This window comes from Lagopus muta, chromosome 1 (assembly GCF_023343835.1).
Source record: "Lagopus muta isolate bLagMut1 chromosome 1, bLagMut1 primary, whole genome shotgun sequence".
Taxonomy (NCBI): domain Eukaryota; kingdom Metazoa; phylum Chordata; class Aves; order Galliformes; family Phasianidae; genus Lagopus; species Lagopus muta.
In genome coordinates this window covers 28591721-28611481 of record NC_064433.1, presented here as the reverse complement: position 1 = coordinate 28611481, position 19761 = coordinate 28591721, and the positions used below count along the sequence as shown (strand labels likewise).

At 43.9% G+C, this 19761-nt stretch overlaps 1 protein-coding gene across 2 annotated transcripts in view; it reads right to left on the bottom strand.

Moving 5' to 3' along the window:
- PDZRN4 (PDZ domain containing ring finger 4) overlaps positions 1 to 15161 on the bottom strand; it is a 245672-nt gene extending 230511 nt beyond the window's left edge. For both annotated transcript variants that reach the window (XM_048926470.1, XM_048926479.1), the window contains exons 1-3: positions 14512 to 15161; positions 12297 to 12383; positions 8343 to 8447 (exon numbers count right to left, since the gene is read on the bottom strand). In XM_048926470.1, the coding sequence (XP_048782427.1) occupies positions 8343 to 8447; positions 12297 to 12383; positions 14512 to 15102 (783 nt within the window). In that variant the 5' untranslated portion in view covers positions 15103 to 15161. The remainder of the gene's footprint in view (positions 1 to 8342; positions 8448 to 12296; positions 12384 to 14511) is intronic.
- Between the last annotated feature and the right edge of the window lie 4600 nt (positions 15162 to 19761).

The following is a 19761-nucleotide window of genomic DNA, read 5'->3' as shown; positions in this document are numbered from 1 at the left end:
AATTTATTTTGTCAACAATATTTTATAAAGAAAATACCTCACACAATTATTTGAATGAAGGAACCATGCTGAGTCATTATGCACTCAGTTCCTGCAACAGTCAAGTTGGGTCAACATGGAAAGTTGTAAAATTACATTAGAATTGCAATTCCAGACAAGACACACATTTAGTAAAACGTCTGTTGTACTTAGCTTAGTATATTTGATGTAACTTAGCATTCTCTTTGATGGGGGAGGAGACCACAACTGCTCCTGTCAACTTGAAAATAAATTTTTCCTTTCTTGGATAATCTTAAATACTTCAGAATTTTGCATTTTGGATAGAAGAAGCTCCAAACAACACTTTTTACATTATTGCTTCAGTTTTCAAAACACTCGGAAAGAACAAGGTTGCACATACTTCTGGCTACACCTATCCACAAGTTTGAAGGAGGAGCATCCTCCCATTTCACTGCTGCATTTCATAGCTCTTTAAAAATTAGGTTATTAATTTTAAGTGAAGCCATGAATAACGACTTCTTTTTAAACACTTCTTTGGCAGATACTAACAGCTTTTCTCACTCAGCTTCCAATTATGGAGCACAGTGATTAGCGACTCCCTACAAATACAATTAGCTGATTAAAAAAGAGGGCAGATGAGATCAAAACTCTTGGAGCACACAACCTTTGGATTGCAACTATCAATTCATTTGACTTAAGAGGATAAAACATTGCATTCATATGACATATGTAAGCTGTCATCTCCTCTAACTGTTGTCTCAACCACAATAAAGAACAACCTTTATGAAAGGCTAAAAAAAGGCCTTTTCACTTTCAGAACATACAGCTTCTGGAGGTGCTAGCAGCATGTGCTGTGGGAGACAGCTTCCTCATACTGCCTTCAGTTGTTTGCAATAAACTAAGCATGGTCTCAAACTACATCAGAGCTTTCCATAGGTGGGCTTACCATCAGTTATTGCAACTAGTCCTCACCATTTAAACTTTTGATTCATCCTGAAGTGTTCTTTGAAGATTTGGCTTTCTATTCACAAAATAAGTAACGTGGTTAAAAAAAGTTATCAGAAAATGCCTTTCACCCTTGGAAAGCTTCTGTATTTCATCATGTTTTGGTATTTCATCTCCATATCAACCATCAAGTCCATCATATCTGTAAATGTTCAACACCAATACAATGATCCACAAGCACAACTACAGCCCAGTTTGAATGCCTGGACAGCTTGTCAACAGAAGGCAAAGTACTTTCTTTAGGGCTTATCCACGATCACGACCAAAGCAAAGACCACAGAAAACTGGTCTTCATCAGAAAACCTTGCCACCTTCAGCAACAAATGTAGATACATTTTTATGATCTTGTCTTCCCTAACATAAACAGACACCAACGTGCAAATGTGTACATGCAATTATTTGAAAGATTTCTAAACATAACACTCCTCTGCACCTTTTCTTCCTGGGAAGGGGATGAAAGAAGCAGCACGTGACAGATGTTAGTCATGTTGTTAAATGCATTCCTGAAAGTGCTCATGAATACCTCTGAGACTTCATATATACAAAAATTCACTCTAAAACTACTACCCCAGTTGCACGTAAAACTGCACTGCTCCTGCTGCTGGGTGAGATAATAGCATCAGATGTCAGCTGTTCAGAACAGCTTACTTTAATGTTTAAAAAAGATTGAAAAATATATACATGGGAAGTGAGAGAAAGATAGCATCTAGTAAAGACAAGCCTAAACAGAGCACCTAGGAAAACACCAAGTTTAAACTTGCCAATTATCTGACACATAAGCATCAGACACTTTATGAAGGAGATGGGTGTGATCAGGCCTCCACACAATGCCTAGGGATCTATGGTGCAGAATGCAGTACCCACCAAGATCCCATAAATGGTGTTACATTAGTCAGCTGTTCCACAGGTTAACCAGAATGCTTCCTACCTACAGCACAGATGACTTGTCAGTTTGGCTACTGCCTCTTTCTGCAGACACAGTACGGTTACCACAGCTTTGCTCATGGAAGCACATATATATGATTCCATCCCACAGTTCAGTTAATCACTGTTCTATATCCCTCTCACTTCTCTGCAGACACTTGAAAGCAGAAATATCACACTGGAGACAGAGGATTATACACATTTCTGTGTATAATCTCTCAAAGTCTTTATTAAATGCTGAGTATCTGATCACAAAACCTTGAGTCATTAATCACCATTATCCTATTAACACATAGCTCCCTACTTTTTAGTCACTGTTTTATTTGGTGTTTCCCTTTTCTTTAGGATAGAAAGTATTTTTCTGAAGTGTTATTTAGATCTAGAAGAGAACATGAAATGTGAAAATATATATATTTCAGTAATTTATTCTCTAACATATTTCACCACAAAAATACAGACTTCTTAGTTCACATGCAAACATAAGTCTCGCTCTCTTTTTAAAAACACAGACAATAGATGGGAAGGAACACAACCTGGTTTCCTAAACACAGTATTTGCATTTTAGTTCAACAAATAGATAGGAGCACAGGCACCTCCAAAGGCCTATAGTAATTCCAGTCTGGTTTAGGCTACTGATATTAAGAACTTGGGCGACGAAGTACAAAATTCAGGCATTCTAGATTTTCTCTACTTGTCAACCTCTAGTACAGATGGTACACTGAAAACTAAGTTTCTCCATTACAATCCAGCTTGCACAACCTTCTAAAAGTGTAACGTTAGCAGCTGTAGCCTCTTTGCATATTACACAGCAGATAGAGAAAACTGTGGGCAGGGGGAAACCCTGACATCTGATATTCGCACACTCATAAATCAATTTATTTCATTTTTAGCAAAATGCCTGAACTAGGGGACATCCTGGCTAACACCATTTCCTATCGTCCCCTCCCAAACAGAGGGCAGCGTGAATTCAAAAAAGCAAGTATCAAGGACATGCCATACAAGCCATAAACTTGGCATCATACAAGACAGAGGCAGACCCTCATTTACTGAGGCAGGCCTAAAGAGGGGCAGAGCCAGTATCCCAGATACAGCTCCCTGTAGAACAAACATCTACCTCATACCAGTTTATCATTGGATAACAAATGCCTGCTAGCACATAACTCAGCTTGTAGGGTTGGGTGGTGACTGGGCACGTACAGGATGGACCTGCACTAATAACAAGGGTAATTACCTGGGTATTTCCATCCAGCCCTTTGCAGGCAGGGAAGAACCCACCACCCAGATTTCTCACTTCTTCAAGAAGTGCTCTAAACTTTTAGTTAAGTCAAAAACGTCAGTGGAGTAAGTAACACGTATTCAAATGAAGTTATGTACTATCTGGCCACACCTGACTTCTTTTAAGCACTGTCAGGCAGCTGAATGAATTCAGGTGACCAAAAATCTCTGTTTCAACAGGTGAGGGACAGATGAAAAGAGGCTACAGGCATTTCTGAGCTTTGATATATTGATTTATTTTGCTAGAGATCTTTCAGACTAATTAGTGGCATCTAATGAATAGAAGTGCCAGACATAAATGTGTTAAGGATTTAAGAGAACTTAATATACCTAAGGCCACTTTGACATATTTAGACGTTGAAACTCAGTAAAATTGTCTGTGTTATGTATCCCTCAGCTAGCATCCAGATCTTGCTGGTCATCATGTGCAGCTCTCGTTCAAAGCCATTCCCAATCTATTATCTGTGATCCCAGCAAGCTCACAACTTCTACAGAAATCTGACAGTGGAGATTCCTAGCAAAACAAACATGGCTAGTATCAAACATTTTGCTTGAGCAACGTAGTGAGTGTAATGACAGAAACATGCAGAAGATAAAACATCATGAGGCTGACACACAGCACAGTCAGCAGTCTGGCAATAGTTAAAAAGTTTCTGTGTAGGCGCTTTGCAGATGTAAGCTACTTTTGCCAGGATAAGCCTCAAGACTTGATCTTTATTGAAACTGGCTTTGCTGACATGAGCTTGAAAGCCATTGTGTGCGTACTTTCCAAAAAAAAAAAAAAAAGTGAGAAGAACAAAGGGAAACATGGAATAAGAGATGAAGCCTAATTTATTATACACTTATGGAGCTCAGGCTGTATAAACAAAATAAAGTCATAATACATATGCATCTGTCTCATTTTTAAAAAAGACTTAAAATCCCAGACTAAATATTTTTTTTTTCCCCTCTCTTTTCCATCATGCCTGTTTCTCAGTCAAGGATTTAATAAGAATCAACTACTTAAAATGCAAAAGGTCCAATATTCAAATATTTCAATATTTGAGAATAACATAACAGAAGCGTTTGCCTCTGCACAAGCAATCGAAAAGAAATACCTTGAGTGTTTCAGATGATGATGCACTTACAGTTCCCCATATGAATTGTTTGGTCTTCAGCCTAAGCTTCTGTTAGATGCCCTTGAGGTTTTTCACTGTCGTTTTGGTACTTGGAAAACTTAGGACAGAAAGTTCAGTCACAGCTATACAGCTTTGTCTCCTATGCAGTGTGAATTAGAGTCATGGTATTTTTTTCAAATTCACGACAATACTGTTTTTTAATTTTTGTTTGTTTGTTTCTCTGTTTGTTTTCAAATGAAGGAATTCCATCTGGATTGCAGATTCTTTATTTGTCACGTATTTTTTATGTAGCACTGAAGCAAAAAGTTGAAATATCAGCAATTTTGCAAGGCACTGTGACTTGCACAATAAAAGAGGACTTGAGAAAATCAGTCACTGCTCTTTCTAAAGCTGGGCTCAAGACCAGAGACAGTTTCTATAAAATTTAATGTTACAGAAAAAAGCACCAACTATGAAGAACCAGCCCTGAATAGAAGCTTTCACATGGCTGTGAGCTCCCCAAGGAAACCATCACTCAGCGCCTGCATTTTTCTGATGCTCTTCCAAAGGCATTAACTAGAGACTACCCACAGGACATCAGTGTGCGTGGAGCTCTTGCCAAGTGGTGCCATTCTTATGTAAAGGTGAACCAACTGACTGCAAAGTGAGACAGTAAGATTTTCCTCCATACAGAGCCTATTTCAGCATTACTGGTCTGAACTATAAACATATATAATAAAAGCATCAGGTAAAACACTTCTGTGTATCAGCAATATTGCCAAGAATCATAACTGCCTTTTACTGCCTTGAGAAGGCTATCAACATCAGCAAAGATGAGCAGTGAACTTCTTCAGTAGGAAAGATTTGCATGAAGTGAGGTAGAGATGAAATGATGCACAGTTTAACTGTGATCCAGGAGAGAGAAGAGCACTTATTTATTTCCTCCCAGCAGCCACCAGGTCTCTTTGAACCAGCACCAACTAATGGACAGTCCCATGCATGGCTTGTTGCCTCTCCCCTCCCCTCCTCTTGGCACTCATAGGCAGGGCAGAAACTAAAAGGACAAAGAAGTCTTAAAGCGAGGTCTGTGAGCATTACACCACTGCTCATAACTGATGTTTTCATGCTGAGAGCCACAGATGCCAATGCTGCATCATGCTTTAAGAGATTTTTTTTATAGCATGCAATCAGGATTTTGTCCTGGAACACAGGCTGTGCCATATAGAAAGCTAGATTTTTTGAATAAGAACTTTTGAAAGCAGCAGAAGACCTTGACAGCTGGCTTGATGAACAAATAACAATCATTTGTTATGTGTAATGAAGATCCTGAAAGAAAACATTGCTCAAGTGCTGCTGGTGTACCTCCCTGTCGCAGGTCAACTTTAACAAGCCTCTTCTGATGGAGGAGTTAACCTTGAATAAAGTGGGAAACCTGCATTTGGGCCTGAAATCCTCTGTCCCTCAGAAGAGCAGAAGAAACAATCAGTGAATGTTCTGTGATAGTACTCTGTGAAGTGCTGCAGCCCCTGACATGGGGTACCTGGAGCTCACCCTGCCACCCTCATCCACCACAACCCTGCCAGTCCTCAAGCCTCCAGCCCAGCTCTCAGGCCGTCCAGTACAAAATATCCTCACCTGAGAGCAAAGCCCACACAAACATCAACATTTCTCAGATAAATGCAAAGAGACTCTACTATCTGCATTCCGGGCAAACTGATCTGCAAAACCTCCATGAGTTCAGTTCATGTGTATGGCATTTCTACAATTACTAGAAACACCTCAAGGAAGAAATCTGCTTTCTCGCCTTGGCACCTTTTCAAATAACAATTCTTTGGCTCACAAGTCCAACTGCCAGCGCCACAGCACTGTGAAATCCATTTGCTGCACTAGGTTACCCACAAGACAGTAGGCTGAAACATGCACAACTCACTCTTGTCAACCACGTGCAGTTAACATTTGTTAAACATCTGATAAAGCACTGAAACAAATTGCCTTCTTTATTTAGCAACACACTCTGAGAACAGATTTTCTCCTGATTTAATGGGATAGGTCTGTCCATTATCCCATTAGCTACGCATTGCTAGAAACCCCCAGGGCATCAAACTGCCAGGCGACTGACTGAAGATATCAAAAGCTCTTCCAACAACATCAGCTCCTTCTGCTCTTGATTACTGAAAAACGGTCTCACAAAATATCACTCATTAGATCAGATCTTCAGAAGAGCAATACTTTTCACCCAAGCTGACGCACATTTTGTCTCACCAAAACTCAAATTCTGTGTGTCTGCCAACATTTTTTAAACAGTTACACCATCTGACTTATTTCCTCACAGCTTTCTTACTGGTTCTTCACAACAACAGCAGCACATCTAGCAGGGCAACCTGGTGCAGAAAGACATGAATGGCTACATATGGAACAGGAAAAATTCAGTCTTTTGACTCCAGCTGCTTCTTCTGGCCTAGATCTAACATGGAGGAATAGTTACTGGTTTGCATTTCAACAGAAAGTCTTAATGTTACCTTTTCCCTTTCTCTTCTTATTTTAGTTTAACAAATTATGAAGCAGTACGTTGTTTACTAAAATGTTTGGCCTAACACTGGACATTTTTAAACACCTGCTTAAATGTAAAAATTTATACACAAAGATGCTGTATATTAATATGGTGAAAATGATGACCCATTCAGAGCTATATGAATATTTTGTAGTGACATTTTGAGAAATTACCTCAAGTGTAATAAATGCTGATTTGTGAATTTATTCTTCCTTCCCCTAAAACCACTCTATTTTGTCTTTAAAACCCAGGAACTATAAAGAACAGTAAAATAAGGAAGAAAATGTTGAACGGATACATAAAACTTGATCTGTTTCTAGAAGTGAAACAGCAGTGTCAGAAAAAAGCAGAATTTTCAAGCATGGGGCTGTTAATAAGAACGGGATGCCAAGTTTTTCCATATCTTGGGCAGATAGGAGTTAGGTTGCAAGTTCAGTTGTGCTCAGCCAACTGGATATCCACTAGAGGTGCATTTATCTGCCAGTTAAGGGCATGAGCTTTCTTTTTCCAAGAAAATGCAATAATTTGGTTTCACACACTGCTCCAAGCTCCAAAATTAAGATCAATGCCAGCACTCAAACAGTCTTGGCTTCTGTTTCTAGTCCTTAAGAGTGAAATAATAGAAAACAACAGCACTCTATATTTGCCTCCCAGTCTACTGCTTCGCATACCTTTGTTTGAAACACTGTCCAACTGGCAAGTTCACACAAGGCTTCTAAGCCTCCTTTAAACCCAGGGCTAAAGCAACGTATCCTAAACAAACCCAGCAACTACTGTTACACACAGTCACCAAGGGAGTTGTATTTAGAGACTAGATGTGAAATGCATGTTTGACAGCACTGTATAGAATCTATTCTGGTCACTACTTGAAACTATTTTGTCAACACCTTTCACAAGGCTAATTATGGTTCCACATGTAATCATTACAGCAGCCTTCTTTTCAAACTGAGGGTTTTTTTGTTTTTGTTTTTGTTCTTAAATGGCAATTATTCTTCTTTTATGAAAAAAAAAAAAAAAAAAAAAGGAGGAGTAGACTTCAACATTTCCATTCTAGCATAATATACAACTGGGGATCATCTATATTGGTCTTGGTGAGAACCACAGATGATCCATCTGCTCTGACTTGTTGTCACAGCACTAATAACCCCTGCACAGAGCAAACCCCATCATCAATCTCCATAGAGTCATTTAGACTATTTTCCTCAAGTTAACAAAGAAATGCAAAATGCCTGCTATTTCAATCTAGACACCTTTGACTCACTTGAATTAGCTTAATCCTGAGATCAATGCATATATTAGTTGTGAAGACTCAGTATGAATTTTTCTAGCACCTGGAAAATGTTTGAGCAGTTCAGTGTATAATAATCACATTTAGACACAGCGAAAGAACAAAACCACAGCATACCCAGCATAAAAACCATCAAATCCTTGATTAATCTTATAACAAACTAATCCCCCAGGCTGGTTGGTTTTGTTTGTTTTTGTCTTACCTCAATAATCTTGTCATGAATTTGTAAGCCTTCTGCTTTGTCTGCAGGTCCATTTTCCAAAATTTTTGACACATAAATTCCCTCAGCAGATTCCTCCTGATTGTTCTGTGCCAGGCAATAAGGAAGTTGGGAAAGGACCACATTAGTACAAGAAATGAGACGTGCTAAAACCAACACCAGCAAACAACACAAATCCACCTGAAACATGCAGCTGACTTTTCTACCTGAGAATTAAAATCCTTGGGATTTTTTTTTTTTAAATTTGCTTAGCACAAAATAGTAATTAATTAAAAGGACAGAATTAATGAACTGTTCCAGTATTTTTAATAAGATTATCCATTTACTTCTGGTTATTTTAGTCTACATGGGACACAGGGTGCAGTGGTAATCAAATACAAGCGAAAAGATTTAATGCAGACCTCAGACATCTCAGCAGAAAGCAACTGCTGTGTAACAGCAAAGAGGAAGATATTCATAAAAAAGGGATGCACAAGTGTTTCTCTCAGGAAGGAAAGTGAGCCTGCAGCACCGCAGCTTGTAAACATTTTACAGCATTTGGAAATAAGCCCCAAGGAACAAAGTGACATTAGTTAACTGGCATGTAACAGTGATGGGATTGGGTGGAATTGGTTAACCTCATAAATCCTATTCACGTGGAAGATTGAGAATTTGCTCAGCTATGGGCAAAAAAAGGACCCACGTCCAGTTGATCTGTACACATTCCTAAGTACAGCTCACATGATGATCAAATTTAAAGCAGAGAAGTTATTTACTACAGCTGAAATACACCTGATGTTGTTGCACAGCCTGAAATTACTTCATTTCTTTGCACAATGGTTTAAAATAGTTTTTTCAGGTATCATTTTAAATCTATATTAATATAGGAATAATTCCAAGAGGACACTGCAGAAGTCCTTTTAAGTATTCATACAAATAATAAATGTGTTAGCAAGAAGTAAAGGAATTTTCTTCCAAATCATACTTTATAATTTATACTGTGGAAAGCAGTTGATATGATGTTTATTTTCCCTCTATTTCTGGTAAACCCTTAACCAACAGTGTGACTCATAGGTGTGCTAATTTCTAGGATTAGGTGCTATACACTTGTGGAAAACAAAACAAAACAAAACAAAACAAAAAACCACTATTTTTTACATTAAGAAAATGATAAATCCATTACAAAATATGGATCCACTATAAGATATGCTTCGGAGCATGTGGCAGCTGTCCCATGCAGACTTAACCCAAGAAGATTTCAGGCTAACAACTATTTGTTCAACACAGTCAGGTCACACCATGATCTCATACAGTCCTATTTTGTTGTTGTTGTTGTTGCAGACACTCATGGGTGTCAGGTAAGGTGCAAAAGTGAAATTTATGAATGGCTTCAGAAATGTTTTGGAATGGCTAACAGACAGACCATGAAAGCAGTGAGAAATAATGAAATTCCAATAAAAGAAATATAATAGCCATTAACCAAAACACACAAAGAATTTGGTCTGTTTCTTTCTTAAGAAAACAAAAGACTAGACTGCAGTAACTTCATCCACATAAAATTTCATATTTTTCACAAGAATTTGTACTCCCCTTTTAGAGACTACGTATGACTCAGTAAGAAAAGGGGTATTTTTGGCTTGTAGTCCCCATTGGTCGCACATGCTGCTATCTTTAAGTCCTATCAAGAAAATACTCCACAAGGCACGCAGAGCTTCAGCACCTGATTGCGCAGCTCAGAGGCCGTGAAGCAGGGGGAGCTGTGGGGACCATTGGTTTATCTGCCCCTGATCAGAGTCCCCAGGCTGCAGCACACATCTGCATCCAGAGTGGCTCAGCCAAGGCATCCTCAGAGAGGAGGGAGGCCATTCTCGGCCAGCCAGAGTGAGGGCCTGGGACAAAAACGGGATCAAAGCAGCTTAGGGTCTCCAGAATAATTAATCACCACCCACCACAGTCATGTGATGTTGGACCTTTCCTGACAAAATAAGACAAGCTTGTGGTGGGTTATTCCCTTTCCTATCATCTTGCCTTCCAGGTAAAAGGCAAACAGTGGGAAAGCCTGCAATGAAATCAAATGAAACATAGCAAGTGGAAAGTACCAAGTAACCAAGTGGCACCTGTTTTCAACAAGAAAAATCTGCATTGTGCATGTAAAACACAAAGTAAAAAGTACATTCCAACCTACATGAGTGGTGCAGTGACATGTTTGTTCTGCTCTTCCTCTGCTCAAGCCAACGTTTCACACAAGGGCACATTTCCTCTTAACAACTTAAACATAAAATTTGCCTTCATGAACTCTTCTTGACTTGTTACTAAAGAATTCCTGATCCTGTTTTTAAGGTTTTGAGCAGTTTTTGCTTTCATTATTTAAGCCTACTTGACCTTTTCTTCCCATTATTTCCTCTGGCTCCAACCGTGCTGAGTCAGAGCCCACACTGACATCCAGGCCCTACTCATCAAACGTGTGTGGTACTCACACTTATCACAGTGAGAGCCGAACAGAACTTCTGAAGTTAGTATCAAAGACTCAGAAAACCCTGAGACCTAGTTCAGCTCCATGACCTTCTCTGCCTTGCTATCAGTGTTAGTTAAAGGCAGATCACGACCATTTCCTTCCTTCCAGTCAGCCATTTTCTCCAGAACAGTGCTGTGAACCTCCCCAAGCTTCCAGAATATCCACAATAACTCACAAAGCTAACAGTTGGTATGTGAATTCTTCAGAGGAACTCGGTTGACATCTGAAGCTGAACACTGTGCTCCCTTCTCCCTGCAAAGGCCCTGCAGTTTTCCCTCAGCCGAAAATAGCAGAAGTCATACTGCAGTCTCAAAGATTGTGTGGACTTTCATAACGCTATATTGAAAATATGAATATAATCCAAGTGTGCCTGTTTTATCTTACAGTGCCTGTTGTCTCACCCTTACATTAAAGAATCTAAGAAACTCACTTTGAATTTCCTTCTAGCACACGTTTGATAACTGTGTTTCCCCACAAGGAACAGCATTTCTAAAGTGCAGACAGTGAACTTGCTAAGCTAATGGGAACAGACTCTTTGGCACCACTAAATATAGCTTGAGAGCAGAAGATTGCCAAACTGCTATAGAGGGTCCCATTCCCCTCCCCAGTAATAGCAGCAGGTTAAAGTTCTCCTGCTTAACAAGAACCTGATCAGTGCATAATTATCACCAAGCCTTTTTAATCAACTATTAATTTTCCAGTTTAACAGGTTACTTTACCCTTCATACGTAATGACAGCCCTGATTAATGCTTTTGGAAGGACGAAGTTAAGAAAAAAAAAAAAAAAAAAAAAAAACAACCATGCATATTCTTATGCATATTCAGAGGGAGAAGGGGATAGTAATTCCTATTCAGATTCTACAGTCTTTAATGAACCTTCCAAACCTAGACTGATGATTTGTGAAACCAGATTTACTTAAGATACCAGATCAATGAAAACTGTATTTCAGTTCACAGAGAAAAAAAAAACAAACCTGAAAGCAAACATGTGAGAGCAGGACATGTGCTCAGAGTATTTAAGCAGCAGAATCAAATTTTCATTTCTTCTTTAAATGAGGGAGAAAAAAAAAAGAAAAGCAAGCAGTTTCCAAAAATTCCAGTGGCTTAATCCTGCAACAATTACTCTTGTAAGTAGTCCCAGAGATTTCCATTGAACAGCTTCCATGAATACATATTACTCACGTGGGAACTGAGTGTAGATCAGCCTCAAGTTTGAAAGCAAGAACAATGGGAACACCTTTCCTGAAAGTGAGAATAATCCAATTCTCACAAGACTGTCTTCAAAGCAGTGAATCTAATTATACCTGATAATACGCAGTACTTATATCTATGAAGTTCATTCCACACCTACTGTCATTGAAAGCAACTCTTTTATGACTAACAATGCACATAATAACAGAAAATATGGTCCAAAAGTAACCTACAATTACTTTTCTCATTACCTGATTGGGTCGTCCTCCTATAATATTGAATCCCAAAGTATCATTTTCTCTGTGCAGCATGATGGTTAAAGGTTTGGGCTCTCCTGTCTAAGAAGAAAAAGGTGAAATACCGTTACATAATATTGTCTTAAGAAGAACATCTAAATGATTAATGTAAAAAGACTTTTAGCTGGACAATATGTAAGATAGAGCCCAAAGACAAATCAGGCTGGGAAGAAAGAACAAAAGACTGGAAAAAAAGCAAAGGGAAGGACACATCCCACTGCAGTGTAACAGGAAGCCAAGCACCTGACAGCACCTTACCTCCTGAATGGAGGAGGTGCAGGCGTCTGGTGGGAGGAGTATTTTGCACCACTGAAATAAGTCAGTGCTCCGAATCAGAAGTCACTAAAAACTCCTGCATGTGTTGGTGTTTCAGACATTAAATATACAGATTCAAATCCTACACGTGATACTAATCAGATCCAAAAGTCATATTAGTACAGTTCTGTTGCAGCTTTCAGGGAGAAAAAAAAAAAAAAAAAAATCAGAGAAGAAAGCCCAACTCTTCAACCCCTCAAAGAATCCAAAACCATTTCTGCCAAAAAAAAAAGTTGCTTTTTCTAAGCAATTAAAACCAGTGATGGAATGGAATCAAACTTAAAAAATGAAAAAGGGAAAGAAGCAGCTTATTTTCTGTTGCTCACATAGGATGACAGCTACGTTTCAGGAGCCATATTCTTCACATCAATCCGCACTCACCCAGCACAGTCAGGTGTTGGCGTTTGCCTGTCCCTTTGACTGAGCTGACTGACACAGCTATGACACCTACGTAACTTATACCTGTCCAAACACTCAAAACATAACACCAAATGCTGAAGCCTGCGTTTCATCCACTGTGACAGCGAAACGTTTGACTGCAGCACGACAGATTTGATGTTAATGAAGTACATCTCTACTTCATCTCCAGTTCTCCCAGACGCTGCCGCAGCTCCCGGCCGGCAGTGCCCAGCAGCCCCTACCGGCAGCGCCGGGCACGGCGGGCGCTCAGCTCCGCTGGGAGCAAACCCACTGCTCTCACCAGCCCACACCTCCGTGCCAAATCCTCCCTTAACCATTCCCATCTCGCTTCTCCTCTCTACAGTCGCTGCCGTGCTCGGGCGCCCTGCACGCCGCTTGCTGTCCCTCACACGGCCGCAGCACAGCTGCCGGGAGAGGAAGCAGCTGTACGAATGCACTCGCAGTGACCCGCAGAGCGTGGGCTGGCTACCCCGGGGAAATTTGAAAAACAATTTTTTTTTAAGGGAAAAAGTATTCCAGTCTCCAGACATAACGTCTCTCAGTGTCAGCAAGCCGTGCTCCTGGGCACAGAGGTGTCCTGCAGACGTCCCCATTGCCGCAGCGATACACACCATCACTCCAGGAGTGGCTCTGGCTGCTCGGACCCTACCCACTTCGGATTTTGCTTCCTAAGGGTGCCTGAAGATCTGGCTAAAGATCCATTATAGCACTCCTTGCCACGGCCGCAACCGAGAGCCCACAGCTCACATCTACCACAAGCCCCCGCAGCCTGCCAGGCTCTCCCCTCAGCCCCGAGGCAGCAGGTGCCCACCCGAGCACTGAGTGCCACCTGACTGACAGCCGGCGAGGCACTGAGCTGCTCTCCACTACAAGCACCATCAATCTTTATCCCGCTTTCCCAAACGGAAGAGATTTCACTGTCCTTTCACAATCGTTTCCAAAGTTTACCACGATTTTACATTCCAGCTTTTTAAGCAACTCCTTGGCTGCAGGAGCAGAAGCCTCAAACCAGCCGGGTGCCCGGCCAGCCCCAGCTGGAGCCAGCTGAGCGGCAGCCAGGGCCCTGCAAGAAGGGGATGCTGCGGCCTGAGGCGGTTCCAGGTGAGCCCCGTGCCCGCAAGCTGCCAACTCAGCAGGGAGCCCTTCCTCCCCTCCCCTCTCCTCTATCGCCCGGCCCCGGCTCCGCTACTAACACCGCTCCCGGGCTTCGGCCACCGACGGTAGGGGACGGTAGACGCGGCCCCGAGGGGACGAGAGAGAGATCGCGCTGCCCGGGTGCGGGGATAGGACACGGCCTGTGTCCCGACGCAGACTCGGGGGGGCTGCGTGTCCTCAGGGTTGGCAGTGACACCTCGCTCACAGACCGTCCCGCAGCCGGGCGCACCCCGGGAGCAGCAGCGCCGCCGTGGAGGAGCCGGCGGGTATCCGCACTCACCTTGCCGCGCTGGCTGCCCGTCAGGTCGCGGGTGATGCTGCTGATGTGGCTCATGTACTGCCCGAACTTGGCCTGGTAGCGCAGCGCCGTCAGCTGCACCTCGCTCTGCAGCGCCGAGAGCTGCGCCAACAGCGACTTCTCTCTCCTGCTCCAGCGCAGGGCCTCCCTCTTCATCTCCGGCCCCGGCACCGGACCGCCGCCCCGCCGCTCCCGCTGACACCGCTGCCCTCCGCCTTCCGCCCGGCCCGCGGGCAGCGCATCCCGCGGCGGCCCGTAGCGGCACGCGGCGAGGTGGGCGGGCAGCTCCCGGAGCCGCACGACGCGGCCGCAGCCCCGCGGGCTGTAGTCGCACCTGACCTCCAGCTTCTGGACGAGGCTGCGCAGGGGCAGCACGGGGCGCAGCTCGGCAGCGGCGAGCGGCCGGCAGCGCAGCGGGCAGCGCCGGCGCCGCGCCGCCCAGGGCAGCAGGCAGCCGGCGCAGAAGACGTGCCCGCACGGCGTGGACAGCGGCTCTTCCAGCACCCGCCCGCACAGCTTGCACTGCAGCTCCGCCGCTACCGGCGCCGCGAAGCGCGCGGGGTCGAAGCCCATTACGCCCGGGGACCTCGAAACTTTCGGCGGCGGCGCGGCCCCGGCGGCGCTGGAGCCGCTCCCGGCGGGCGGGAGGCGGCGAGGGGTGGGCGGAGGAGCGGGGCCGGCCGGGGGAGGCAGCGGCAGCGCCGGGCTCAACTTCCCGCGGCTCCCCCCTCTCCTCCGCGCCCTCCCGCATTAACTCCCTCTCGCCGGCGCTACCGCCCCACGCCCAGCCCCGGCACCTCCTCCGCCCTCCCGGGGCATCCCAGCTGGCGGGGCAGAAACCGCGGCGGGGCGAGGGAGGGACGGAGGGAGGGACGGCGCGCGGAGAGCCGCCGCGCCCCGGCTGCCGCCCCGGACCGACCCGACCCGCCCCGCGGCCCCCCGAGCGCAGACACCGTGCTGCGGTTCCTGAGGGTCGCCTAAGGTTGGGCTGGGGTAACCGGACTGTGAGGAACGAGGCGTTGAGGCTCTTCTACCCTCAGTGTTACCCTGGCTCATTTCTCTCGTTTCTCTTTTGTGCTCCTGTTTCGGGATGCATAGGAGAGCACGGAAAGCAAAAGTCTCCGGTACGAATGCTCTCTTTGTTATCGCACCGTAAATAGATAACGATACAGCCAGGATAACAGAATTGCTTGTTGAGCTCCCTTAAACAACAACGTATGTGCAAACAACACTCCTTTCAAGAAAAACTTAAAAGACGGCAAAATCTGGAAACGCGCGGTTAGGATCAATAGCCGGTCTGGATTCTAGCCCTTCATTGCTGTACAACCCACAACACACATTGAAACATGAAACCCCTGACACATTCCCCACATAACTCTACTATTGAAAACACGGGGCCAGCCCGCTGCTCCCCGGCCCGGTGGGAACCTCCCAGAGGAGCTGGACGGAGCTCCCTGCCCTTCTCCGCCGGGTCCTGCACATCCGGACGGAGCGCCGCCCATGCGGGACGCACGGCAAGCCCGGCTGCGGTCATCAGCCCGGGCCGAGGTCGTGCGGTGTTCTTTGGGGCCGAGAAGTGGGGCAGAGTCAGGGTGTGTCCTCACCAGCTGCGTGATTCCTGACCCGAGCTCCTATCCAGCATCCCTCCAGTAAGGACGTGGAGGCTCCCGAGGCCACTAATGGATGGTTCTTCTCCGTGACTGAAGAGGACAACACAGGAGCAATGCAAGAGGCATACACTCATCCCTTTTTCCCCAAGCTAAATGGGAAGCTCTGAACCTACCACACCTGGGACCACAAATCTCATTTACATCTACCCCTCGTTTGCTTAACAAAAGTTTCTCAGCGATTTAAGCAGTAACAACAGACAATGACTCACAGAATATCTCCGGACCCAACCGTTACTGAGAAACTCTAGCAAGGCATCATTTCTGACCTGCATCACAGCTCCATATGGATTACGAGGGCTCTAAAATAAACTGTGCCACCAAATAGTCTCTCATCTTGCAGAAAGTGCTGTAACACTTCATACAACGTATCGCTGCAGATCAAAATCTCATTCTCCCATGCAAAGAAGGAAATCAGACACCCTGAGCAACTAATTAAGCTATTCATACTGGCTTTTGATGATCTAGCAGTCACATTGATTTTAATTGCATTTCTCTTAGGGTCGGAATCAGCCTCTTTTTGAACGTTATAGAAAATGATTAGAAAGCAGTACTCTTTATCTGTCTTTGCCTACTTGCACTCATTATTTCTTTACACTATCCCTTCTTCCCAGATGATCCAATCTATTCTCTTTATCTCCTTTTATGCAGCTCAGAATCTCAGCTCTGTACAGAGGCAACAAGCTCAGTGTTCTGTGCACAGTGATCAGTGCTCTGTGCTCAGTGCTCAGGCACAGCCCAGCAGCTGCAGGGGCCAAATCCAGTAGACAGCGATGAGGGGAGAGCTCTGCAGTGAGGATGTGAACCCTTCCAGTATGAATGCTGCCAAAACTGCATGGCTTGGAGCTTTAGAGATTTATTTTTACTTAGGTGAAAAATAAATGTAGGCTTAGGAACTGTACAGTAGCTGTACTTTTTAAAATGTCCTGTCCTTGCTGGGCTGGCACTGGGCATTGGTGAAGTGTCAGCATGCCTCATACAGTTCCAAGTGGTTACAACCTTCCTCTGTCCGTGCTGCAGTAAGGAGCTATCTCTCTTTGCCAAGAGGTCAGCACAGATGACAGCACAGACAACTGGGTTTATATCAAAAGTAATTTTCCACTGCAGCAACCTGTAATATAGACAAATGCACAGAACTCATCTAAAGGTTACAGCTGCCTGCGTACCAGACCTCCACGGAAATGGGTACACATGAGTGAATACATACAAAAATCACTGATGTGCTTATATGGGAGTATTGCTAGGATGAGTCCTATTAGCTCCTTTGTGATCACTGCACCCAGGTGTGGATAACATAAACCCCATACTGTGGCTTGTCTCCAGGACGATCACAGTTCTGGTTTCAGGATCCACAAATAACAGACACTCCAGCCTTTCAGCTTCCTATAACTCAGTCCTTCTCCAACAGCTCCCAGAATATTTCCTTCTGCTCTGTCAGGCAAAGCAGCAGAAGCTACATGAAATAAGAGATTCCTCGCTTTCCTAGTCACATGTAGTTGGACACACACACACACATTTTGAGGGAGGGTTTGTTGGGGGCATTTTCTGCTGAGGGAGTCCTTTATCAGCAAGAAGAGCCTGCTGCTTCTGGGTATCATGCAGAGGAGGAAGAGCTTTTCCAAGTCCAAAATTAAGGGTTATTTTAGCCTGTAGCTCTTGCCTCATCCAAAGAGAATCTGTAGTTTAAAGTGTGAACTGCACAGTTGCTTCCAAATCTTATGATGAAAGGATACTAAGATAAGAATTATTGCTCTGAAATCCTGTAGGTAGACTGGAAGCTTCCTGGCTTCATTTAACTCAAGGGGGAAGATCTAGTGAACTTTCAACTCAGATATGTGGGGATAAAGTGTACTTTTTTGCTTTTTCTTCCTCATTTTCATAATTGTTTTGTCCAATTATTCATCTGTAGGATTTCAAAGGAAGATTCTTTTCCCAGTCATGCTAATAAAACCCTGTGTGACTATATTAATTGCCAGGAGGACTCAACAACATCACTCTGACGGCAGAATTTAGACTTGAGTATTTACTATTAAAACCGGTTATCATTTGGAGTCTGGGAAGAATGAATACCACTGCACTTTAGAGAACAGATTATGAGCATAAATTCGGCTCATACATTTATGTTTCATTACAGAGATACAACTCAGAAGGTAATTTTTTCCCTGATTTCCAGGTCAACAAGCAGTCTTCCTGCACTGCAGTCTATCACTGTAGCACACTAAGAGAGTCTGAGGAGCTGTCCCTGAGATGAAGGGGCAAAAACGAGTCTGAGGGCTCACAGTTGTTTTCTTGAAAGCCTGGGCAAGTGTTTCCACTCACCAGCTCAGAAAAGAAACTCTCCAAAACCTGCAGAACCTGCAGATATTCAGTAAGGAAGTTTTCACAGAGAAAACATTTGTGATCTGTAATTTTCCATTGGCAGAAAGACTGTACAGTCTATGTTTAATTGCATTTGACATCAGATGTATCACTGATCAACCACTAGAAGAATGTGAGCAGGACTTACTTAAAAAGCATCAAGTGTGAGTCTGGATTTTGGATCTACCTCTTTTAATGGTCTTCAGCAACCATATAATACATTGTCATTTTTCACTTAACTTACTGCTTGCTGCTGCCCTGCAGACCTGGGCATCCTGATCTAGTGGCCTGATCTGTCCGTGGGGGGAATGGGGGGGCTTGAAGCTAGTTGATCTTTGAGGTCCTTTTCAATCCAGGCCATTCTATGATTCTATGATGCTGTGATTCGATGAGTGTGTGGCATTCGACTGTGTGTGTCTTTAACACACACTGTACAGGGTTATGTGTTAAGGCACAAGTCTTTAGGATAGGCACCTTCCAGCACAAGACATAAGTAAAAGCACCCAAAGTACTTGCAGTGAAGCCCAGCCTGCATGCTCTGAGGTCAGCCCATAAGGACTTGGAGAGGACCGAAGACAGCAGAGGAGGTTTGGGTGTGATGTGAGAATCCAGTGCTATAAAAGCCAAATGTTCCTGAGCATACCAGTTCAGCAATTTGAAAACTCAACTGTTGGAAATTAAGGATGCCACTGACTTTTGATGTCTTCAGCTGCTGAGCAATTGTCTCTGAGCACGACGTGTTCACCCAGAGCCTTACAAAGACTATGTGAGCACAGAAAGGAATCTCTGCCACACTTTCCTAACAGAACACCGTAATACTAAACTCCCGTGAGAGAGGAAAGTGCTGATTTCTCTGTTTTACAGATGAGGAGATAGATAATTAAAATTTTCTGTGTTCTGAGTCAAAACAGCTTGTGTGGACCAGAAGTTTCAGAGCAGGGAATTGGGACTGCCCTTCTCTTTCTCTGTAGGAAACTACTGACAAGGAAGGGCCTTCTAAACTGGAAGCCAGGTCTGTGTGATGCATCTGACCTTCACTAAGGTGTTTCTGATAGTTGGAAAGCCAACAGGGAGAGCAGTGTTCTGACATTGGAGGAGTGGCTAGGGAACAGGAATAAACTGTCTGAACTGGAGGGGTGAATTGGCAAAAGCCAATTTAAATCTCTAACTGCAAACTCCACTAGCAAAGGCAGATGATGACTCCAGA